Below are 25,504 nucleotides of genomic sequence, written 5' to 3'. Positions count from 1 at the left end.
AGGTGTTGACATTTGTCTGCTCTCCACGCTGCAGAGAATGGAAATTGGGACTGGAAGAATCCGCCCCAATAATGTCTGCGTAAGGGCTTTTGATGTCATCAAGAGGGATACCCTGGGGGAAATAGACTTGGTGTTAACTATAGGACCAGTGGAGTTTGAAATAACTTTCCAGGTGCTTGACATGGATACGTCTTACAATTTTCTCCTCGACAGACCTTCGATTCATGCGGCAGGGGCTGTGCCTTCCACTCTTCACCAGATGGTGAAGTTTGAATACGAAGATCAGGAAATTGTGGTCCACGGAGAAGACGAACAGTCTATTTATCGGGACCCATCCATCCCATATCTTGAAGCGAGGGAAGGGAGCGAGCACATGGTTTATTAGGCTTTCGAAGTTGTGCTAACAGAGCACTATGAAGAAGGAAGACCTTGCCCCCAACCTTTCTTGTCCAACGCCTCAATCATGGTGGCTAAAGAAATGATCCGACATGGATTCATGCCAGGGAAAGGGCTTGGACGAACGTTGCAAGGAATATCGGAACCCATCACCTTGCCTTCCACTAAGAAACTTTTTGGGATAGGTTTTCAACCCACTCCAAAAGATGAAGAGTGGGCAAGGAAGAGGAAAAATGAGGGTTGGAAATTGCCTCGGCCGTTGCCAGATTTATACGAGACTTTCGTCAGACCGAGATACATCGAAGAAGAAGACAATGAGGTTTTCACGACCGTAGAGATCGAGGAGATATGTGGGGCAATGAGAGGAATGCTCTACGAAACTCACATGGTTCAACCAGGAGAAGGCACAAGCACCGCTGAGATGCTATATGTGGGGCCAAATGCCAAGCTTCGAAACTGGGAGGCCACGCCGTTCCCAACTAGACAGGAGTCCGGGTAGACCTGTCCTGCCACCTTTCCTGCATCACAAGTTATCCCCAGGATGTAACTCGGATGTTTTTCCTTCAGTTTTTTGTTTTTGAATTCCTGAAATATAAACTTTGTTATCTTCCAAATTCCAAGAAATAAAAATCAGTGTTGTCTCATTTTTCCTTTATTCTGATTTTTTGTTATTTTTCCCTTATCTTTTCTTTCAGTTATAATAATGCGGCTTTAAATAATATGACATGCTTGCGGACTCCACGCCCAGATCACAACGAGCTATTTAGTTGCGAAATAATGAACCAAGAATCGGAATATGACGAAGAAGAGGCTTTTAGGGAAATAAATCGAGAATTGGAACACTTTGAGAATAAACCTAAGCCGAATCTGAATGACACCGAACAGGTTAATTTGGGAACTCCTGAAGAAATCCAAGAGACCAAAATAAGCATTCACACGGACGAAAAAATGCGAGACGCGATAATTCAACTCCTTTTTGAATTTAAAGATGTGTTTGCTTGGTCATACGATGACATGCCAGGATTAGGTGTTGATCTAGTGGTGCATAAATTGCCAATTCACCCTGATTGTCCTCCAGTTCAACAAAAGCAGAGAAAGTTCAAAACTGATGTCAGTGACAAGATTAAAGAAGAAATCACCAAGCAGTTGAAAACGGGAGTAATTCGGGTAGTCCAATACACCACGTGGTTGGCGAATGTAGTTCCAGTGCCGAAAAAAGATGGGAAGACTCGGGTATGTGTGGATTATCGAGATTTGAACAGGGCGAGTCCCAAAGACAATTTCCCATTGCCCAACATCCACATCCTTGTTGATAATTGCGCCAAACATGAGATACAGTCTTTCGTAGATTGTTACGCTGGATATCATCAGGTGTTGATGGATGAAGAAGACGCCGAGAAGACTGCCTTCACTACACCTTGGGGCACTTACTATTATCGGGTTATGCCATTCGGTCTGAAGAATGCTGGGGCAACTTACATGAGAGCCATGACTGCCATTTTTCATGACATGATGCATCAAGAGATAGAGGTGTATGTGGACGACGTGATAGTCAAGTCTAGGACCCGGGACAATCATGTCCAAAACTTGAGGAAATTCTTCGAGAGACTGAGAAAGTACGACCTGAAGCTGAACCCGGCCAAATGCGCCTTCGGAGTCCCATCAGGAAAGCTTTTGGGTTTCATAGTAAGCAGGAGAGGTATCGAGTTAGATCCAACAAAGATAAAGTCTATCAGAGATCTACCTCCCCCAAGAACGATGAAAGACGTGATGAGTCTATTGGGCAGGTTAAACTATATCAGTCGATTCATTGCCCAGCTGACTAGCACATGTGAGCCCATATTTAAGCTATTGAGGAAGGATGCGGCGATCAAATGGACGACTGAGTGTCAAGAAGCTTTTGACAATATCAAAGAATATCTTTCAAATCCCCCAGTTTTGGTCCTGCCGGAGCCAGAGAGACCTCTGTTCTTGTATCTGACAGTCTTGGAAAATTCTTTCGGTTGCGTCCTCGGGCAACATGACATAACCGGAAAGAAGGAGCAGGCGATCTATTACTTGAGCAAAAAATTCACCGGCTACGAGGCCAAGTACACTTTGCTGGAAAGAACGTGTTGTGCTTTGACGTGGGTTGCTCAAAAATTGAGACATTATCTCCAAGCTCACACTACTTACCTCATAAGTAGGTTGGATCCTTTGAAATACATATTTCAGAAGCCAATGCCTACTGGAAGACTGGCCAAGTGGCAAATCTTGCTTACCGAATTTGACATAATTTATGTCACCCGCACGGCAATGAAAGCCCAGGCGTTAGCAGATCATTTGGCCGAAAATACGGTTGATGAGGAATACCAACCATTGAGTACTTATTTTCCGGATGAAGAAATAAACACCATAGAAGTAGTCTCGGAAAACGCTCATGTTTGGAAGATGTTCTTTGATGGGGCCATAAACGCCAAAGGTGTAGGAATTGGGGCAATCTTGATCTCACCCTCTGGTCAGCACTATCCTGCTATCGCTAGATTGCGTTTCTTTTGCACGAACAATACATCTGAATATGAAGCCTGCATCATGGGCATGCATATGGCGAACGATCAGGACGTTGAAGATTTATTGATTATGGGGGATTCTGACCTGATTATCCGGCAAGCCCAAGGTGAATGGGAAACTCGGGATGTCAAGCTTATTCCTTACCGAGAGCACATGGAGGACCTCGGCAAGCGTTTCAAATCAATAGAGTTCAGGTATATCCCGCGATGTCACAATGAACTAGCGGATGCACTTGCTACCTTAGATTCAATGTTACCCTACCCAGGCAACGCCCACGTCGATCCCTTGGAAATCCAAATCAGGGAAAGGCATGGTTACTGTAATGTAATCGAGGTAGGATCGCGTACACAGCCATGGTACCATGATATCATGAGGTTCTTAAAGACACAAGAATACTCCGAACATGCTACTGGAGATCAAAAGAGGACTATCAGGCGGCATGCGGGAGGTTTCGTTTTGAGCGGCGAGGTATTGTATAAAAGGACCCCGAACCTCAATTTGTTAAGATGTGTTGACACCGAGGAGGCGGAAAGAATCATGCATGAAGTACATACAGGAATGTATGGGCCCCATATGAACGGGTATGTTTTGGCAAAGAAAATCCTTCGAGCTGGTTATTACTGGATGACCATGGAAAAGGACTGTTTTAGCTTCGTTCGAAAGTCTCATCAGTGTCAAGTGCACGGCGATCTGATTCATGCGCCTCCCACAAAACTGTATCCCATGTCTGTACCTTGGCCATTTGTTGCTTGGGGCATGGACGTCATTGGTCCGATTGAGCCGAAGGCTTCAAATGGACACAAATTCATATTGGTTGCTATCGACTACTTCACAAAATGGGTAGAAGTTGTCACTCTCAAATCCGTCACTAAGAAGGCTGTGGTGGATTTTGTGCATTCAAATCTCATTTGTCGTTTCGGTATTCCTGCAACTATCATCACAGATAACACGGCAAACCTGAGTAGTCACTTGATGGGGGATGTATGCGAACAGTTCAAAATAACGCATAGGAACTCCACTCCTTATCGGCCCAAGGCCAATGGCGCTGTTGAAGCAGCAAACAAGAACATCAAGAAGATTTTGAGGAAGACGATCCAGAGTTCTCGACAATGGCATGAACAGTTACCCTTTGCATTGCTGGGATATCGCACTACAGTACGCACTTCAATAGGGGCAACCCCTTATTTGTTGGTGTATGGAACCGAGGCTGTGATACCAGCGGAGGTAGAAATTCCTTCGCTCTGAACCATTGTCGAAGCGGAAATTGAAGATAGAGAGTGGGTTAAGACTCGATTGGAGTAGTTGATTTTGATTGACGAGAAACGAATGGCTACGGTTTGTCACGGGCAGTTGTACCAACAAAGAATGGCCCGTGCTTACAACAAGAAAGTCCGACCCAGGAATTTTGAGGTGGGTCAACTGGAACTGAGGCGCATTCTGCCACATCACCAGGAAGCGAAAGGAAAATTTGCTCCTAATTGGAAAGGCCCATACATCATCCGGAAGATATTGCCGAGAGGAGCATTGTATTTGGGTGATATTGAAGGAAACGATCCTGAAACAGCAGTGAATGCGGATGCCGTCAAAAGGTACTATGTCTGAGTTTTACTTTAGTGGTCTTGACACGTTTGAGATGATAAAGGTTTTATTACCACTACCCCAAACACTATCAACTCTCTCCACAAACCCTTTGAGTGGTTACATTTCTTTGGCTACCTTTCAAAAAAAAATCAATCAAAAATCAAAGAAAAAAACAAACAAACAATTGATTGAGCCTGAACTACGTCTGACTTGATTCCGAAAGGATACGTAGGCAGCCTCTCTCTGGGGTTCAGTCACACCAAAATAAAACCCAATTTACCCTGAAATTGAAACCGGGGCACACCAAACGGCTTAAAAGTTGTAGTTTCATCTACCATCCCTTTACCAATCACAAGTCCTTCGGATCAATTGCCAAAGGCAGGGGAAGCTGAGAGGCATCATGATTGGAGGCCAGCACATTCAAATTGAGAGGAATAAAACGAGAGAGTCTGGCTGGTGAAAACCTTCGGGCACCGTGAGGCGACGGGAGCAGAGAAATCGAAAATGAGAGAGCTTGTTTAGTAAAAACTCGCAAAGAGTGCTATCAAGCGACAATAAGAAGAGAAATGAGAGAGGTCGACTAGCGAAAACCCGCAAAGGGCGCTATCGGCCAAAAAGGTAATTCCACCTCAGAAAGTCTTGGCAAGGTTCCACCGGTTTGGAAACATAGATCCGTTTCTGGTTCATGAGGAAATGCAAGTTCGTGAAGGTCAGGCATCCAGTCCCAAAAGCATGTCATGTCAATTTAAAGTCAGCATTATTTTCCTCAGATAAGTCATTCTTGACCCGAAAGGGGTCCTTCTCTTTTAAATTTGTTTCCTCTGTTCTTTGTCTTACTTTTCTTGGAATCCCTTTCATTTTTTACCCCATGTTCCAGATATACTGGAAAGAATAGGTGGCAGGACCGGTTTCACGGAGTCCCGTTTAGTAAGAAGTAAATACCCCGCTTCAGTGGTACGTTTGTCCTGTCCTGATTGATCATGATGTTGGTTTCCTTCGAAGTAAAGCCACACACACCCACAAAAAAAAAGTAACAAATCCCCACAGGGTCTCCCTTTGTACAAATCCCAACAGGGTCTCCCTTTGTGAAAATCCCCACAGAGTCTCCTTTTGTAAAAATCCCCCAAAGAGTCTGCCCCAGCTAATTCCCAACGAGTCTGCCTAGTACAAATCCCCACAGAGTCTCCCCAATAAAAATCCCCACTGAGCCTGCCTCGGTAAAAATCCCCAAGAATAATGAGATGGAAGAACCAAAGCCTTACACGGGCAAATCATCACAAAATCCGGGAATGCGAGTTTGAGCAGTTTTAAAAGGGGTTTTCGTCTGTTGAATCCAACCAATGGCAGAATTTCTCAACAGGAATAAGGACGGGACAAAGCAATTGGAACAATCAAGGCCATCATACTAACCACCATTTCCAAACTGACAATTGTTCTTTGTTTGGAAAATTGAAACAGGTGTGATCCAAAGCAACCATGCAAGGAGCAGGTGTCGCCCAAAAAGAAAAGAAATACATGAGTGCAAGAAATAGCTTTGCAATAAGGAATCTACCCAAAAGGTAAGTTTCCCCAAAATTCTCTCCTGCATTTTACTAAACAAAAATAATAATAAAAAGGAAGTAAGAAGAAAAACCCAAAAGGGGGGGGGGGGGTAGTTAGAATCCTCAATTTTCTTTAGCCAGCATTAGGGCTCCAACCCCTGAACTGAGCATTTTTCTGTTAGCCGACATTAGGGCTCCAATCCCTGAGTTGAGCATTTTGTTAGCCAGCATTAGGGCTCCAACCCCTGAACTGAGCATTTTTTCTGTTAGCCAGCATTAGGGCTCCAACCCCTGAACTGAGCGTTTTTCTGTTAAGCCGACATTAGGGCTCCAACCCCTAAGTTGAACACTTTTCCATTTAGCCAGCATTAGGGCTCCAACCCCTGAACTGAGCATTTTTCTGTTAGCCGACATTAGGGCTCCAATCCCTGAGTTGAGCATTTTGTTAGCCAGCATTAGGGCTCCAACCCCTGAACTGAGCATTTTTTCTGTTAGCCAGCATTAGGGCTCCAACCCCTAACTGAGCGTTTTTTTGTTAAGCCGACATTAGGGCTCCAACCCCTAAGTTGAACACTTTTCCATTTAGCCAGCATTAGGGCTCCTACCCCTGAGCTGAGCATTTTTTTGTTAGCCGACATTAGGGCTCCAATCCCTGAGTTGAGCATTTTGTTAGCCAGCATTAGGGCTCCAACCCCTGAACTGAGCATTTTTCTGTTAGCCGACATTAGGCTCCAATCCCTGAGTTGAGCATTTTGTTAGCCAGCATTAGGGCTCCAACCCCTGAACTGAGCATTTTTTTCTGTTAGCCAGCATTAGGGCTCCAACCCCTGAACTGAGCATTTTTCTGTTAAGCTGACATTAGGGCTCCAACCCCTAAGTTGAGCACTTTTCCATTTATCCAGCATTAGGGATCCAACCCCTGAACTAAGCATTTTTCTGTTAGCCGACATTAGGGCTCAAATCCCTGAGTTGAGCATTTTGTTAGCCAGCATTAGGGCTCCAACCCCTGAACTGAGCATTTTTTCTGTTAGCCAGCATTAGGGCTCTAACCCTTGAATTGAGCGTTTTTCTGTTAAGCCGACATTAGGGCTCCAACCCCTAAGTTGAGCACTTTTCCATTTAGCCAGCATTAGGGCTCCAACCCCTGAACTGAGCATTTTTTTCTTTTAGCCAGCATCAGGGCTCTAACCCCTGAACTGAGCGTTTTTCTGTTAAGCCGACATTAGGGTTCCAATCCATGAGTTGAGCACTTTTCCATTTAGCCAGCATTAGGGCTCCAACCCCTGAACTGAGCGTTTTTCTGTTAAGCCGACCTTAGGGCTCCAATCCCTAAGTTGAGCACTTTTCCATTTAGCCAGCATTAGGGCTCCAACCCCTGAACTAAGCATTTTTCCGTTAGCCGACATTAGGTCTCCAATCCCTGAGTTGCGCATTTTTACCTTTTGCGACATTAGGGCTCCAATACCTGAGTTGCGCTTTTTAGACTAAAGTTTCCCCATCCCCTCATCAATCCTATAGATTATTATGGCGAGTAACTCACAAAATTTTCCTAGTGAAACTGGGGCAGAAAAATTTCGTTTGTTTGTTTTGTTTGTCTCAGCAGGTCTGACCTCGAGGCGCATGGATCGAGACGACCTACGGGATAAGTCTCAATCCAGAACAAAGAAAAGAAGAAAAGAACAAAGAGAAAATGTTCCCAAATATCGGAACAGACAAAGGGCAGGTCGCTCAAAATTTGATCAAATCCCCAAGCTCCCCCAATCCCGTCTCACTCAATACCGTAGAAATAAACAGGCGCCTACAACTTGCAAGCATCAAGATTCGGTTCGAAGTCTACAAGCAGAATCAGCTAAGACCCAAGATCAAGTTGCAAAAGAATTATAGATAGAAATCTTGTAACTAGCGGTTGGCAGGCATAAGTAGTTAGTTCAGTTTCAATTTCCCTTTGGTTGTAATAAGGCGGTCACTAAAGCAGCAGTGGCAACAGAAACAGCAGTAATAGTGAGCATTGCAATCTCATGGTAGTCCCAGCTACCAATATTTCCCGAACTACATTGACCTGATTCCTGTTTAGCCCAGGATATGTAGGAAATCTTTGAAGCAAAGATTCGGTCAAATCTTTCAAAAGATGTGCTTCACACGAAGTATTCCAATGGGCAAAAATCGCTCATATCCGCTCACTTCATCTTTGCACGAAAACTCTTCGTGTTTCCGAACAAAGAGGGGCAGCTGTGAGCACGTGATTTTTGTTTACACGACAATTACTCCAAAAGAAATCAAAAAAAATAAACAAATGGTTTTGTTGTACAATTTTTGTTCTGCGAGGCACTTTTGGCAGTTATTTATAGTTTTATTTGTGATTGTTTAGTTTTATCGAATAAAAATACAAAAAAAAAATATGTCGCATGTGAGTTTTAGGATATCGTTCTACTATTAGGAATTAATCAAACCATAATTTGGTTTCAAAAGGAAAAATCACAAAAAATATGCATCTTTTATTCTATTTGTTGTCATTGAGTGATTTTATTTTAATTAAATATTTAATATGAGTGATAATTGTTGTTTAAGTATTAATTAATATTTGTATGGTTTTGTCTTGATTTTACAATTTAGTTAGGAATTTTATTTAAATTATAAGAAGGAAAATATTGGATTTGGGCCAAAAATCCAAATGAAATCAGGCCCAAACCAATACAAATGACCCAGTCCAACAAGGTCTTCTTAGAGACGCCCCAAACGACGCCGTATAGGAATCAAGCTTTTGAGCCGTTGATTGATTCAGAGGAACAGCCCAGATCAGGCCAATCACTTACTCAAACGACGCCGTATAGGGCCGTCTAATCTCAATCGTCAAACCCAATCCCATCCATCGGCCTCAGGCCATTCCCATATGCCCGACTCGTTCAGACCTGGACCAGCCCAACCCCCCTTAGTTGGAACGACACCGTTCCTCAGTTAATGAAAGATCCTGGCCTTCGATCTCACTTCATCCAATGGCCAGGATCTAACCAACCACTACATATATAAACCCCAAACCTTACCCCACGCCCCCATCCGAACACCCCCCTTCATCGTCCCAAACCCAAACCCAAACCCAAACCTCCCAAACCCTAGCCGCCCCTGTGCACTCTCACCGTAAACTCGGCGGCAACAACGCTGATGACTACCAGAGTAACACCCCTGATGCACCTCACCACACTGAACATGGATCTGTTATCCCCTTGCCTCGAATCATTCCCCATCGCCTCGAATCTTCGTTTGAAGGTTCGAGCAAAACCCCGATCTACACCAACCCACCTCAGATTCACACCAGCCATTACCCTAGCCTCACTCGTGACCAAACCAAGCTTGGTTTGGTCCGAATCTACCCACAAAACCCAAAACCCCAAATCTGACTGTTCGAACCCTAAAACACAAGAAGTTTTGGAATCCGGTTAGATTAAATGGAAGGTTGGGGTCTAATAGACCCTAATCGAAGTGTTCTCAGTCGAGAACACCTCAATTAAGATCTGTTCGACCTCAAATGGGCAAATCCATCTCGGGCCTGGGTCATCTGTGTTTAAGTGTTTCAGAGTAAGTTCACTTTTCTTTTTTTTGTTGTTTATTTTAGTTTAGTTTAGGTTATCGGCATGATTAATTAGTTTGTTTGCTCATTTCTGGGATTTGCTGTCAGTTGTTCTCCATCTTCATAAGACCTTTTATTCGGTCGATTGTTATTTTGTTTATGGTTGAATACGTATAGTGATATACATATTTCAATTTGATTAAAATCGTCGAATCAATAATGCCTGTGGTTTCCTTGTGTCGTGCAAAATTGTCAAAAACAGTTGATGCTCTATTTGTGTTGTTTGTTTGATCGACTGTTTGTTTCTATGGTATAACTAGTATAGTCGATTCGATATATGTCGTCAATTGGATTCAGTATGGAATGGAACTTAATCTAACTCATGCTGTTAATTCTCACTAAGGCATTATTTGAATCCAACTACGAAATTGAGTACAGCTGTTTATAATATGTCAAGTTAAATCAGAAAACATTTAAGGATTGAGTTATAGCTGCAGTCTAGGATAGATTTCAGACTTTGGTTTAAATTGATAGCATGTTTACTCATTTTTGGGCCTTGGGCAGCATGTGTTTTGTCAGTTTGTTAAGGAATTAGAGTAGAATGGACAGCATGTGCTGTCAGGGCATATTCATGCTGCCCATACTCTTGTTTAGTTTAATAAAAAGGTAAACCACTTTTAATATTAAAGTTGAGGGCTGTCATGGGAATCTCATGGGAGGGTTACCTTTCTTTAGTTTGTGAGTGGAAAAAATAGGAGGAGAACATGGGGGAGTTCAATGGTTTAACAGGCTGGTGGATAGGTTGATTCTAGGGTATAAAAAGGGAGATTTCCACTAGTTTTAAGGGGGGACAGTGAAGAGAATGAACAGGGGAAAATCAAAAAAAAAAAGAGATCAGAAAGATAGAGAAGAGAGAGTTCTCAAAGGGCAGACCTTAGGAGTTTTAAAAAATAGGGAGAAAGAGTTTGAAAAGAGGGAAAAGAAATCAGAAAATAGGGTGGGGAATTGGAAAAGAAACCAGAAATACAGACAACCAAGAGTTTAAAAATCAGAAAAGAGGGAATGTTCCCAGGATCTTAGTTCCTTTTGAAAGCTAGGTTTCACAACAAGGGACTCCAGTTTGCTTTCTGCTCGAAGTTCAAAATCAGGAATTACTGTTTTACTACTTTCTGCCTGCAATCTTCTTGTACTGCTGGGATTTACCTGGCAGCCTGTTTGTCTGTTAATTTTCAAACACTACTCTTCAAGCTATTGGTTACTTCTTTTGATTCCAATCCATCCTTGAGATTTCTGCTGCTGTCACTGCTGGTTTTACTGGTTCTGCTGTTGTTGTCGAACATTACTGTTGTTGTGTTTATGCTACTACTACTCTACTAACTTTTCTGCTTCTTCAATTGTAAGCACTTTCCAGGTACACACTTGAATCTCATACTGATGTAACAGTAAAAGCATGAAATGAAAGATGCGAAGGAGTCTAATTATTTGCTACTGTACTTATAGCTTTATAAATGTTGTTAGATTTGTGTAATTCTTTAGTAGCTCAACAGAAAAATACATAGGTTAGTTTGTACTTAGTTGAAACTTAGTTTTGTTTAAATATTGTGATCTTGGTTATTTAGTCGTTTGTATGATATGGAATGCATAGGTGTTTAGTATATCAATAGCTAAATCTCATCTCTATTCTTATTTTAAATATGCAAAGCAGGTTGCTTCTAATTTGGGCAAAAAATGCAATATAGTCTCAAGTCATTTGAGCTAACTCTATCAAGTTCGGATTCCATTAGGCAGTTTCGAATCCCATTAGTAGCATCTTCTAATAAGTAGTTGATTCCATTAATCTAGTTCAAATAAGTTAGTTTAAATTCGAACTTGAAGAACATTTAGTGTAAGTTTAGCATTTTTAGTAATCTTGTATGTAATCTCCTTTAGCAAATTAACAGCATGTTCACCCATGAAATAAGGCACGAAACAATTTCCGCCTCATAAACAATTAATCAGATAATTAACAAGAATCCGGAGTTGGACAAGCATGCAATTCAATTAGTATGTATTTTCTTTCTTCCATTTCTTAGAGACGAGCATAATAAAGATGTAGTCATTGTAGGTTTATCCTTTCATAAAATGAGACGAGCCTCGCCAAATGAAATGCACAAACTGTGGGGCCCTCATAAATGTATATATATTAAAAATACTTAGAATTTGGGATGGGCCGTTTAAGCGAATTTCACGGCCTTCCTCAAAGATAATAACGTGTTAGTCTCTTTAGGCACATTTTTAATAATGTTATTTTCCTAAATTAGGGTGCGCATTTATGTGACCCAAATTCAAATCTCAACGGAGTCGGAATGTAATAACAACCACGGGTGCATTGATTGTGACGTGGTTCGAGATACATTTCCACGACGTTGCAATTCCATAAAAATAATAATAATAAAAGCGGTTTAAACTTAATGAAAGCACATAAGTCATAACATGTATTAAAATCAGATATTTAGTCATTATAACAATTTAAGCGACCGTGCTAGAACCACGGGATTCGGGGGTGCCTAACACCTTCCCTCGGGTCAACAGAATTCCTTACATAGAATTTCTGGTTCGCAGACTTCATTTGGAAAGTCGAATATTTTCCTCGATTTGCGATTCAAGATAAACCGGTGACTTGGGACACCAAAAGCCAAACCTTTCCCAAGTGGCGACTCTGAATTAAATAAATAATCCCATTTCGAATATTGTCACTTAAATTGGAAAAACTCCCTCGCGCATTTTACCCTTCGGGGCGGGCGCGCAAAATGGAGGTGTGACAGCAGTGAATATATTAAGAAAAATCTCAGCTTTTGTAAGAAAAAAAGTCTTTTGTTATGGCTACAAGAAATTAAAAATATAGATCCTCTTTTATTTACAAAATCTTATTGGAAACTTACTTTGTCGGTGAAATTAAAAAGTTTTTTTATCTTGACATGTTTTAATAATGGTTGTAATTGTTACATCAAATCATTTACTAAATTAATCTGGTTCACATGAATCAAATTGTATATTTTGAGTCTATGGATGGGCATATGACAAATCATATCATAAATGTATTTAATGCATATGATTTCTGATCAAAATTTTCAATTGATATATTCTCTTTGGCTAAAGAAGTTCAAATTTATCCATAAAATATTCGTTTTATCTTATATTTGTCCATTATTTATCTTTCGATCTATACAACCTCTACACCGCTAATTCTATCTCATATTTGACCCTTCCTATCTCTAACTATATTGTCCAGGTTGGTTCTGACATTTGCAAAGATGGAGCCATGTAGACAAACAAAGGATTTAAGTTAGCCCCAAACTATTAAATTAATTTATATATACCTTCTACTATAATTTGAAACATTCCCCCGAATAATTGAGAAGGCCAAAATATATCTTTGAATAATTAAAAATGTCCAATTATATCCTACATGGATTAATTTTTTCGATGGTATAAAATCATTAGTGGGAGCTCCTATTGGCCGGAGGTAAACAAAGTGCATATATAAAACAAATTTAAAATGTTAGGAATATATTTGAATATTTTTCCATAAAATATAATAATTATTACATAATCAGAAATCACAAAGAAAAATTTGCATTATTTGTTGCAGATGAATGTGACGACCCGACCAGTCGTCTCATGGGTTACCGCTCCGTCTTCCCCCAATTTCAGCTTATTTATGCTTCGTTATCCGTATTTTATGTGATCGGGTTGATTGGTTTGCGGTTGGTGTGGTTTTGGTAAGAAAGGAGACACCTAGTCTCTTCTAAGAAGGTTTAAGTTGGAAAAAATCAATCGGATGTTGACTTATGTGTTAGAGGTCTCGGATGTGAGTTCCAATGGTTCGGTTAGCTTCGGGAGGTTATTTGTGACTTAGGAGCGTGATCGGAATGGGTTTTGGAGTTGTAGAGAAGATTTAGGCTTGAATTGGCGAAATTGATATTTGGCAATTTCCGGCTGATAGGCGAGATTTTTGATATAGGGGTCGGAATGGAATTCCGAGAGTTGCAATATCTTCGTTGTGTCATTTGGGATGTGTGTGCAAAATTTCAGGTCATCCGGACGAAATTTGATAGACTTTTTGATCGAAAGTATAATTCAAGAGTTCTTGGAGTTCTTAGGCTTGAATTCGATGTAATTTGATGGTTCTGATATTGTCTGAGGTTTTTTGAGGATTGGAACGAGTTTGGAGGAAGTTTTAGGATGTGTTAGTGCTTTTGGTTGAGGTCCCGGGGCCTCGGGGTGATTTCGGATGGCTAACGGGAAGTTTGGAGTTGGAAAATATAACAGAAAAATGCAGCAGCTATAGCAGGTCCAAGAGGACTGCAGGGGCGCGGCCGCTGTAGGCGTCGCGTGGACCGCGCGGTGATGCGGACCGCACAAAGTTGTAATGCAACCGCATGAAGACTGGCGCGGACAGCATAATGTTGTTGTGCGGCCCATGAATGGGTTTGGCAGCTCTCTGAACGTCACTGACGCGGACCGCGAACCATAGAGTGCGGCCGTATGGAGAGGAACGCGGGCCGCATGAAGTGGGATGTAGCCGCATGAGTTTGACTTGTAATTTCACCGTCTCTGAACTCGCGCGAACTGCACAAAAACGGGCGCGGCCACGGTCGCGGTGAGAAGACCTGAAGGGTACTCTATATAAATACGAGATTTTGGGTTTTATTTGATATTTTGACCTAGAGAGCTCGTATTTTGGCGATTTTTCGAGGGTTTTTCAAGAAATTCATCGGGGTAAGTGATTTTAACTCAGATTTGACTAGGGTAGATGAGTCTATCATTGAATTCATCATTTGATTCGTGATTTGGGATGGAATTTGGGAAGAAAATTGTGAAATCTTTCAAAAATGTAAAATGATGATTTGAAGGACCAAATGGTATTTGAATTGGATAATTTTGGTATGGTTAGACTAGTGAGGGTATGAGGATTCTGAAAATGTAAATTTTATTCGATTCCGAGATGTGGGCCCGGGGCTCAGGTTTTGCTAATTTCGAGATTTTTGATATTTTTTCGAATGTTTTCGCTTGGGCTATGTTCCCTTAGCATATTGTGACCTATTCGTTCTGATTTTGGATAGATTCGACGTGCGTGGAGGCCAATTTGAGAGGCAAGGGCATAACGAGCTAGAGTTTTGGCCAGTTTGAGGTGAGTAATAATTTTAAATGATGTCCTAAGGGTTTGAAACCCCGTATTTGCCTAACGTAGTGCTATACTAAGCTGAGATACATGCTGGGTGACGAGCGAGAGGTTCAATGCTATGGGAATTGGGAATTGGTCCATCCCGAATGATATTTTCTACATTTTTTATTGAGACATATACTTTATTGTTGTGAATTGGGCTTGTTGCCATGCTTGGGGCCTTGTGTTGACCTGTAGAACCCTTAGGGGATTTTTGACTGGTTTTCCTCACTTATTTTGGTAAAGAATTTATATCCTCAATCATGTTTCCAATTGATTAAGAATGATATGAACCAAATTTTTTTGAAATGCTAATCATAAATAGGAAGAGGTATGAGGGCTGAGATCCCGACCGTACATTGTGCCCGAGAGGCTGTGATTTTTAAATGACTGAGGGGGGTCAAGGACCCAATAGTGAGGATATTTTATATGATATGGATCGGGCTGCACGCCGCAGCAGATATATATATTATACACATTATGGATCGGGCTGCACGCCGCAACAATTACTTATATGGATCGGGTTGCACGCCGCAGCAATTATATAGCGCTTGGGCTGAAGGAGCCCCTCCGGAGTCTGCACACCCCCAGTGAGCGCAGTCGACTATTAGTATTATGGATCGGACTGTACGCCACAGTGATATACAGATCGAGCTGCACGCCACAGCGGTATATATATCTATTGACTCGGTTAAATGAACTAAAATGCTTGAGGAACTGATTTATACTGATTATATATGTTTTACCTTGTTAAAAGAATTTCACATGATTTCCTCATTCACTGATGTTTAAATGATTTTTCTGTTTTGATATAGAACTGCTTAGTGCCTTACGTGATTTCATACTGTCAGCCATTATTTGTTGTTATTACTCACTGGGTCGGAGTACTCATATTACTCCCTGCACCATGTGTGCAGGTACAGGTATTCCTGAGGCATAGAGCGAGCCTTCCTGCCGTTCTGTCTTCATCGGAGTTATCGAGGTAGTTGCATGGCGTTCGCAGACTCGATTTCTCCTTCTATCTCCACTTATCATTCTGCATTTTAGACAGATTTCTATATTAGATTGTTGAAACCTTGTATTAGAGGCTCAGACTTGTGACACCGGATCAGTGGGCTATTTTACAGATTTTCTTTTTTTGTGACTATGGTTTCCGTACATTTCATCTGTTAAATTCATACTTCTATTTACATTAAATTGGTATTGAATCCCGAAAATTGGTATTGAATTATAAAGAAAGTGATTGTGGGATGTTAGTTGGTCGGGCTTGTCTAGCATTGTGTTGGGCGCCATCACGGCCGGGGTTGGGGTTGTGAAAAGTTGGTATCAGAGCCTAGGTTACTTGGTCTCGCGAGTCATGAGCCGGTTTAGTAGAGTCTCGCGGATCGGTACGGAGACGTCTGTATTTATCCTCGAGAGGCTGCAAAACCTTTAGGAAAACTTCATATCCTTGAAACTCTTGTCGTGCGAACTTGTTGATCCAAGTGCTAAACTTCTGTTACTCTATTCTCTCGCAGATGGCGAGGAATCGCGCTACCGGACGAGGCGGACGACCACCAGTGCCACCCACTGAGGTCACCAGAGGCCGTGGGCGCAGTCGTGGCCGTAGTAGAGGCAGAGTAGCGAGGGCATCACCTATTGACCCACCAGCTGCCCCAACTCCGGATCAGGCTCCAGCAACAGCACTGGTTCAGGAACCAGCAGTGCCCATAATGATCCCGGGTCTACAGGAGGCCTTGTCATAGATCTTGACAGTTTACACAGGCCTGGCTCAAGCAGTTTCAGCCACCACAGCAGCAGCTACTTCACAGGCCGGGGGAGGCAATCAGACCCCCGCTGCTCGCACACCTGAGCAGGTAGTGCATGGACTACAGACACTAGGGTCACTTCTAGCTCAGCCGGTTGCACCAGCTCAGGAGTTTGTCGTGCCAGTCATGCCGGACGATGAGCAGCGTCGTTTTGAGAGGTTTGGTAGAATCCAGCCCCCAACATTTAGTGGTGCCGAGGGCGAGAATGCCCAGGGTTTTCTTGATAAGTGTCAGCGGATGCTCCGTACAACAGGAATTCTTGAGACTAGTGGTGTGGCATTTACCACCTTTCAGTTTACTAGGGCTGCCTTCACTTGGTGGGAGGCGTATGAGAGGCGTAGGCCAGTTGGTGCAGCGCCCCTGACTTGGCAGGAGTTCTCTACTCTCTTCTTGGAGAAGTATGTACCGCAATCTCATAGGGAGGAGCTGCGTAGGCAGTTTGAGTGGCTAAAGTAAGGAGATATGGCTATGTCACAGTATGAGGTGAGGTATTCTAAGTTGGCTCGACATGCTGTTTGGATGGTTCCAACCGATCGGGAGAGGATCAGGAGATTTGTGGATGGCCTTAACTACCATCTCCGTATCTTGATGACTAGAGAGAGGGTATTGGGTGCTACATTCGAGGAGGTGGTCGATATCGCTCGGGAGATTGAGATGGTTCGCCGTCAGGATAGAGAGGAGAGGGAGGCCAAGAGGCCTCGAGGCCCTGGCAGTTTTAGTAGTGCTCCTTCGAGGGGCCAGTTCCAGCAGGGTAGAGGTCGTTCTTTTAGGCCCGATCAGTCAGCCCGTCCAGATTATCGTGGGGCATCCTCAGGTTGTGGGAGTCATGGGTCGCAGTAGGGCCAGTCATCACTCAACGCTCTTTCAACTCAGAGTTTATCTCGTGCCCCATCAGTCCAGGGTTCTTCCGTGGTAGGTCCTTCTTCTGGCCATTCTGGTGCCAGAGGTTCCCTTCAATCCCCATGTCCAGCACCGGGTAGTTGTTACGAGTGTGGAGAGTTTGGGCATATGAGGAGGCAGTGTCCTCGACTTCGCGATGGTCAGTATCAGCAAAGGGGTCAACCCTCAACTTCTGCTCTAGTTACTTCACCACCCGCCCAGCCAGCTAGGGGTGGAGGTCAGGTAGCCAGGGGTCGTCCTAGAGGGGGAGGTCGATCAGGGGGCGGTCAGGCCCATTTCTATGCACTCCCAGGCAGACCTGATGCCATTGCTTCGGATGCTGTCATTACAGGTATTGTTTCAGTCTTCCACAGAGATGCCTTTGCATTATTTGATCCCGGTTCCACCTATTATTATGTGCCATCATACTTTGCTCATTATTTGGGTATGCCCCGTGAGTTTCTTGCTTTACCTGTTCATGTATCTACCCTAGTGGGCGATACTGTTATTGTAGACCGTGTATACCGGTCATGTGTGGTAACTATTGGGGGTCTGGAGACCCAAATGGATCTATTGCTATTGAGCATGGTGGATTTTGATGTCATTTTGGGCATAGATTGGCTATCTCCATGTCGTGCTATTCTAGACTTTCATGCTAAGACAGTCACGGCTATGTCGTGTGTACCGCGGATCGAGTAGCGTGGTATGACTGATTATATCCCTAGTAGAGTGATCTCTTTCTTGAAGGCCTAGCGTATGGTTGGAAAGGGTTTCCTTTCATATCTAGCATTGGTAAGGGATGTTGGAGCTGAGACTCTTAGTATCAATTCTATCCCAGTTGTGAGGGATTTTCCCGATGTGTTTCCTGCAGACCTGTCGGGCATGCCACCGGACAGGGACATTGATTTTGGTATTGACCTGGTGTCGGGCACTCAGCCCATTTCTATTCCGCCATATCGTATGGCACCAGCAGAGTTGAAAGAATTGAAAGAGCAGCTTTAAGAACTCCTAGATAAGGGGTTTATTCGGCCTATTGTGTCCCCTTGGGGTGCACCGGTTTTATTTGTGAAGAAGAAGGATGGCACGATGAGAATGTGCATTGATTATAGGCAATTAAACAAAGTAACAATTAAGAACAAGTATCCTTTGCGTCGCATTGATGATTTATTTGATCAGCTTCAGGGAGCGAGAGTGTTCTCCAAGATTGATCTCCGTTCGGGCTATCACCAATTGAAGATCTGGGATTCAGATATTCTTAAAACTGCTTTCAGGACCAGATATGGTCATTATGAGTTTCTTGTTATGTCTTTCGGGCTAACTAATGCCCCAGCAACATTCATGCATTTGATGAACAGCATGTTCCAGCCTTATCTTGATTCGTTCGTTATAGTATTCATTGATGATATCCTGGTGTACTCGCGTAGTCAGGAGAAGCACGCGAAGCATTTGAGAGTTGTGTTGCAGAGATTGAGGGAGGAGAATCTTTATGCAAAGTTCTCCAAGTGTGAGTTTTGGCTTAGTATAGTGGCTTTCTTGGGACATGTGGTGTCCAGCAAGGGTATTCAGGTTGACCCAAAGAAGATAGAGGCGGTTTAGAGTTGGCCTAGACCGTCCTCAGCCACAGAGATTCCTAGCTTTCTTGGGTTAGCAGACTATTATCGCCGGTTTGTTCAGGGATTTTCATCCATTGCATCGCCCTTGACCAAGTTGACTCAAAAGGGTGTTCCATTTGTATGGTCGGACGAGTGTGAGGAGAGCTTTCAGAAGCTCAAGACAGCCTTGACCACAGCTCCAGTGTTGGTTTTTCCATCAGCTTCAGGTTCATAAACTGTGTATTGTCATGCTTTGAGAGTTGAGATTGGTTGTATGTTGATGTAGGAGGGTAGAGTTATTGCTTATGCTTCTCGTCAGTTGAAGCCCCATGAGAAGAACTACCCCGTTCATGATTTGGAGTTGGCTGTCATAGTTCATGCATTGAAGATTTGGAGGCATTACTTATATGGCGTATCTTTTGAGGTGTTCACTGATCATCGTAATATTCAGCATTTGTTCAAGCAAAAGGATCTTAATTTGAGGTAGCGGAGATGGTTGGAGTTGCTTAAGGATTATAATATCACTATTCTATATCATCCGGGAAAGGCCAATGTAGTGGCCGATGCTTTGAGCCGAAAAGCAGTGAGTATGAGGAGTTTGGCATATATTTCAGTTGGGGAGAGACCCCTTGCAGTTGATGTTCAAGCCTCGGCCAATCGATTTGTGAGTTTGGATATTTTTGGAGCCCAGTCGGGTGTTGGCTTGTGTGGTTTCTCGGTCTTCCTTATATGATCGCATCAAAGAGTGCTAGTATGATGATCCACATTTGCTTGTCCTTAAGGATAGAGTTCAGCATGGTGATGCCAGAGATGTGACCATCGGTGATAATGGTGTGTTGAGGATGCAGGGCCGGATTTGTGTGCCCGATGTGGATGGGCTTAGAGCGTTGATTCTGGAAGAGGCCCATAGCTCGCGATATTCTATCCATCCGGGTGCCGCGAAGATGTATCAGGATTTGAGGCAGCACTATTGGTGGAGAAGAATGAAGAAAGATATTGTGGGATTTGTAGCTCGGTGTCTCAATTGTCAGCAGGTAAAATATGAGCATCAGAGACCGGGTGGCTTGCTTCAATAGATGGTTATTCCCGAGTGGAAATGGGAAAGGATCACTATGGATTTTGTGGTTGGACTTCCTCGGACTTTGAAGAAGTTTGATGCTCTTTGGGTGATTGTGGATCGGCTGACCAAGTCTGCGCACTTCATTCCTGTGTGTACTACCTATTCTTCAGAGCGGTTGGCAGGGATTTATATCCGGGAGATTGTTCGGTTGCATGGTGTTCCGGTTTCCATCATCTCAGATAGAGGTACTCAGTTTACTTTGCAGTTTTGGAGAGCCGTGCAGAGAGAGTTGGGTACTCAGGTAGAGTTGAGCACAACGTTTCATCCTCAGACGGACGGACAATCCGAGCGCACTATTCAAATACTGGAGGGCATGTTGCGCGCCTGTGTTATTAATTTCGGAGGTTCTTGGGATGAGTTTCTGCCGCTTGCAGAGTTTGCCTACAACAACAACTACCAGTCCAGCATTCAGATGGCACCATATGAGGCCTTGTATGGGAGATGGTGTAGATCTCCAGTTGGTTGGTTTGAGCCTGGCGAGGCTAGGATGTTGGGAACAGACTTGGTTCAGGATGCCTTAGAGAAAGTGAAGGTGATTCAGGAAAGACTTTGTACAGCTCAGTCACGTCAGAAGAGTTATGCGGACCGGAAGGTTCGAGATGTGTCCTATATGGTTGGTGAGAAGGTCTTGCTGAAAGTTTCGCCCATGAAGGGTGTTATGATGTTTGGGAAGAAAGGCAAGTTGAGTCCGCGGTTCATTGGGCCTTTTGAGGTGCTTCGGAGGATTGGGGAGATGGCTTATGAGCTTGATTTGCCACCCAGCTTGTCTAGCGTGCATCAGGTATTTCATGTTTTTATGCTCCGGAAGTTTACTGGGGATCCGTCTCATGTTTTGGACTTCAGCACGGTTCCGGCTGATAGGCGAGATTTTTGATATAGGGGTCGGAATGGAATTCCGAGAGTTGCAGTAGCTTCGTTGTGTCATTTCGGATGTGTGTGCAAAATTTCAGGTCATCTGGACGAAATTTGATAGACTTTTTGATCGAAAGCATAATTCAAGAGTTATTGGAGTTCTTAGGCTTGAATTCGATGTAATTTGATGGTTCTGATGTTGTCTGAGGTGTTTTGAGGATTGGAACGAGTTTGGAGGATGTTTTAGGATGCGTTGGTGCTTTTGGTTGAGGTCCCGGGGGCCTCGGGGTGATTTCGGATGGCTAACGGGAAGTTTGGAGTTGGAAAATATAACAGAAAAATGCAGCAGCTGTAGCAGGTCTAAGAGGACTGCAGGGGCGCGACCGCGGTAGGCATCGCGCAGACCGCGCGGTGATGCAGACCGCACAAAGTTGGAATGCGGCCGCATGAAGACTGGCGCGGACCGCACAAAGTTGTTGCGCGGCCGCATGAATGGGTTTGGCGGCTCTCTGAACGTCACTGACGCGAACCGCGTGACCATAGAGTGTGGCCGCATGGAGAGGGACGCGGGCAGCATGAAGTGGGACGCGGCCGCATGAGTTTGACTTGTAGTTTTACCGTCTTTGAACTCGCGCGGACCGCACAAAAACGGGCACGGTCGCGGTGAGAAGACCTGAAGGGTACTCTATATAAATACGAGGTTTTGGGTTTTATTTGATATTTTGACCTAGAGACCTCGGATTTTGGCGATTTTTTGAGGGTTTTTCAAGAAATTCATCGAGGTAAGTGATTTCAACTCAGATTTGTCTAGGGTACATGAGTCTACCATTGAATTCATCATTTGATTCGTGATTTGGGATGGAATTTTGGAAGAAAATTGTAAAACCTTTCAAAAATGTAAAAAGATGATTTGAAAGACCAAATGGTATCGGAATTGGATAATTTTGGTATGGTTAGACTCGTGAGGGTATGAGGATTCTGAAAATGTATATTTTATCCGATTCCGAGACGTGGGCCCGGGGCTCGGGTTTTGCTAATTTCGAGGTTATTGATATTTTTTCGAATGTTTTCGCTTGGGCTATGTTCCATTAGCATATTGTGACCTATTCGTTCTGATTTTGTATAGATTCGACGCGCGTGGAGGCCAATTTTAGAGGCAAGGGCATAGCGAGCTAGAGTTTTGGCCAGTTTGAGGTGAGTAATGATTTTAAATGATGTCCTGAGGGTTTGAAACCCCGGATTTGCCCAACGTAGTGCTATACTAAGTTGAGATACACGCTGTGTGACGAGTGTGAGGTTCAATGCTATGGGGATTGGGACTTGGTCCATCCCGAATGATATTTTTCTACATTTTTGATTGAGACATATACTTTATTGTTGTGAATTGGGCTTGTTGCCATGCTTGGGGGCTTGTGCCGACCTGTAGAACCCTTAGGGGATTTTGACTGGTTTTCCTCACTTATTTTGTTAAAGAATTTATATCCTAAGTCATGTTTCCAATTGTTTAAGAATGATATGAACCAAATTTTTTTGAAATGCTAATCATAAATAGGAAGAGGTATGAGGGCTGAGATCCCGACCGTACATTATGCCCGAGAGGCTGTGATTTTTAAATGACTGAGAGGGGTCAAGGACCCAATAGTGAGGATATTTTATATGATATGGTTCGGGCTGCGCGCCGCAGCAGATATATATATTTTACACATTATGGATCGGGCTGCACGCCGCAGCAATTACTTATATGGATCGGGCTGCACACCGCAACAATTATATAGCGCTTGGGATGAAGGAGCCCCTCCGGAGTCTGCACACCCCCAGTGAGCGCAATCGACTATTAGTATTATGGATCGGGCTGTACGCCACAGCGATATACGGATCGGGCTGCACGCCGCAGCGGTATATATATCTATTGACTCGGTTATCGTGAGGAGTATATGAATTGAGTACTGAGGATAAGAACGAATAAATGAACTAAAATGCTTGAGGAACTGATTTATAGTGATTATATCTGTTTTACCTGGTTAAAAGAATTTCACATGATTTCCTCATTCACTGATGTTTAAATGATTTTTCTGTTTTGATATAGAACTGCTTAGTGCCTTACGTGATTTCATACTGTCAGCCATTATTTGTTGTTATTACTCACTGGGTCGGAGTACTCACATTACTCCCTGTACCATGTGTGTAGGTACAGGTATTCCTGAGGCATAGAGCGAGCCTTCATGCCGTTCTGTCTTCATCGGCGTTATCGAGGTAGTTGTATGGCGTTCGCAGACTCGATTTCTCCTTCTATCTCCACTTATCATTCCGCATTTTAGACAGATTTCTGTATTAGATTGTTGAAACCTTGTATTAGAGGCTCAGACTTGTGACACCGGATCAGTGGGCTGTTTTACAGATTTTCTTTTTTTTTGTGACTATGGTTTCCGCACATTTCATCTGTTAAATTCATACTTATATTTATATTAAATTGGTATTAAATCCCGAAAATTGGTATTGAATTATAAAGAAAGTGATTGTGGGATGTTAGTTGGTTGGGGTTGTCTAGCATTGTGTTGGGCGCCATCACGGCCGGGATTGGGATCGTGACAATGAAGGATTTGCCCATTCAAAATTTCATATCCTATTGATAAAAAATAATTAGCATCAAGGAAAAGAATATTAGTAAGTGGTTAAATGATATTAATTGGGAATATCTATTATTTTGTTTTTTCATTCTTTTTTAAAATAAAAAAAAAAGGAAATCCTTAGCAATCAATTCAAAAAAAGAAGATTAAGGGAATCTACAGTACTGGTTGGTTGGAAACTTTTCCTTACTTGTTGTTTCCCTCTAACTTTATGCAATTACACTTACCTACCCTCTATTTTTGCAAATGTACTGTCCTCCCATTTCTTTTAAGTTTTTCTTTTTCCTTTTCTTTCTTTGGTTTTAAATATCACCAATTCCATGCAACAATTGTTTCTTTCTAATTTTTTCATTGGTAGCTGCTATTTTACTATTACTCCTTATAATAAATAAAAAATACATAAAAATAAAGGGTAAGTTTCATTGAATTTGTAACAAGGTAGAAAATAATATAAGATTAAAGTTCCTTTTTTTTTAATCATTTGGAACATACTAGAGGGATAAAAATTGGACACTCTTACTTTATTACTATCCTTTAATACTCCTTACAAATTTAAGTAAATAATATATCGAACGTCTTTCTCCATTTTCAGCATGAAAAATAATCTATTTGTGTAATTATTTTTTTTTTATATCAATATACTTAATAATGTCATAATCACATATACTATCTTTCAAAAGTTGGGAATTTTAGTTAAATTAAGAAAGCAGAGGACAGAAATGAATCTTATTAAATTACCGGGTAGGTCTTGGTAACTATCAAAACTTGGGATCTGAGGTTGCGCTATAAATTTGAAGGTTTCTCGTCGAGTCTGTACTAAAATTTGTATCTTGTCATATCTTGTTGCGTAATCATGGCAAGAATGACATCTCAAATGAAAAGCAAATCCGAGAAAAAAATTCTCAAAGATAAGCGTGCTGAGAAGATAGCACTTTCCCATAAGCAAAATGCTCTTAGTAAAAGAGCGATGGATCTTTCCACCTTATGTGGAATTGATATAGCAATTATAATTTTTTCAATTGCTGCTGAACCGTTTTTCTTTGGTAATCCAAATGTAGAATCGGTCATCGAGCGATTTTCGCAAGCAAAACAACCATTTAACCACATGTCAAGCCGTAAGACGACACATGAAAAGACTGGAGGTGGGAAAGAAAATGATACAATGAAAAAGGAGGAAAGGAAGGCAATAAATGAGGAAGAAAAAGGAGAATCTACATTGGAAAGTTTCGAGCCAACTACTTTGGTAAGACTTGAGAAACTGAAACAAGAGATTGACCAACTTGAAAAAGATTTGGCTGAAAAAATTGATGAGTTACAATCAAAAATAGGTGTAAAAGATCCAAAATTTGTACTCGAAATGAATGCAACAAAATGTTCAATCATATATAATAAATAAAGTTTATTATATATATGTTTCTGTTTAATGACAATGTGGCATAAGAAACGAATTTATTATTGTTCATTGTTTATATTTTGTTTCCTTCGTTATATATAGCTTTCCTATATGCTTTTTATTTACACAATTTTCATATGCACACAAAAGGATAGTTTTGTGCTCAATTCGGAAGCTAGCACCACAAAATCTATATACTTTAACACTTTTTGGATAAATTAATGAAAAAAATGAAGAGTCCAAGTGAATACATTAAGAAAAATATGAGCATTTGTAAGAAAGAAAGGTTTTTCTTATGGGTATTGGAAAATAAAATATAGACCCTCTTTTATTTACAAAATCATATAGGAAACTTATTTTGTCTGTGGAAACAATAATATTATTCTCGTCTTTG

At 42.2% G+C, this 25,504-nt stretch overlaps 1 protein-coding gene across 1 annotated transcript; it reads left to right on the top strand.

Moving 5' to 3' along the window:
- The first annotated feature begins 24,570 nt into the window (after positions 1 to 24,570).
- LOC104244115 (agamous-like MADS-box protein AGL29) lies at positions 24,571 to 25,113 on the top strand. The gene has a single exon (XM_009799433.1). It carries the CDS (start codon positions 24,571 to 24,573, stop codon positions 25,111 to 25,113), a length of 543 nt encoding a protein of 180 aa, XP_009797735.1.
- Positions 25,114 to 25,504: the final 391 nt, after the last annotated feature.

This window comes from Nicotiana sylvestris, chromosome 9, assembly GCF_000393655.2.
Source record: "Nicotiana sylvestris chromosome 9, ASM39365v2, whole genome shotgun sequence".
Classification (NCBI taxonomy): domain Eukaryota; kingdom Viridiplantae; phylum Streptophyta; class Magnoliopsida; order Solanales; family Solanaceae; genus Nicotiana; species Nicotiana sylvestris.
Note: the sequence above shows the minus strand (reverse complement) of the source record. Positions and strands in the feature narration are given on the sequence as shown.

What these genes read in the sequence shown, in the direction of transcription:
- LOC104244115 (XM_009799433.1), top strand. Translation starts at nt 24,571, where the DNA reads ATGGCAAGAATGACATCTCAAATGAAAAGCAAATCCGAGAAAAAAATT.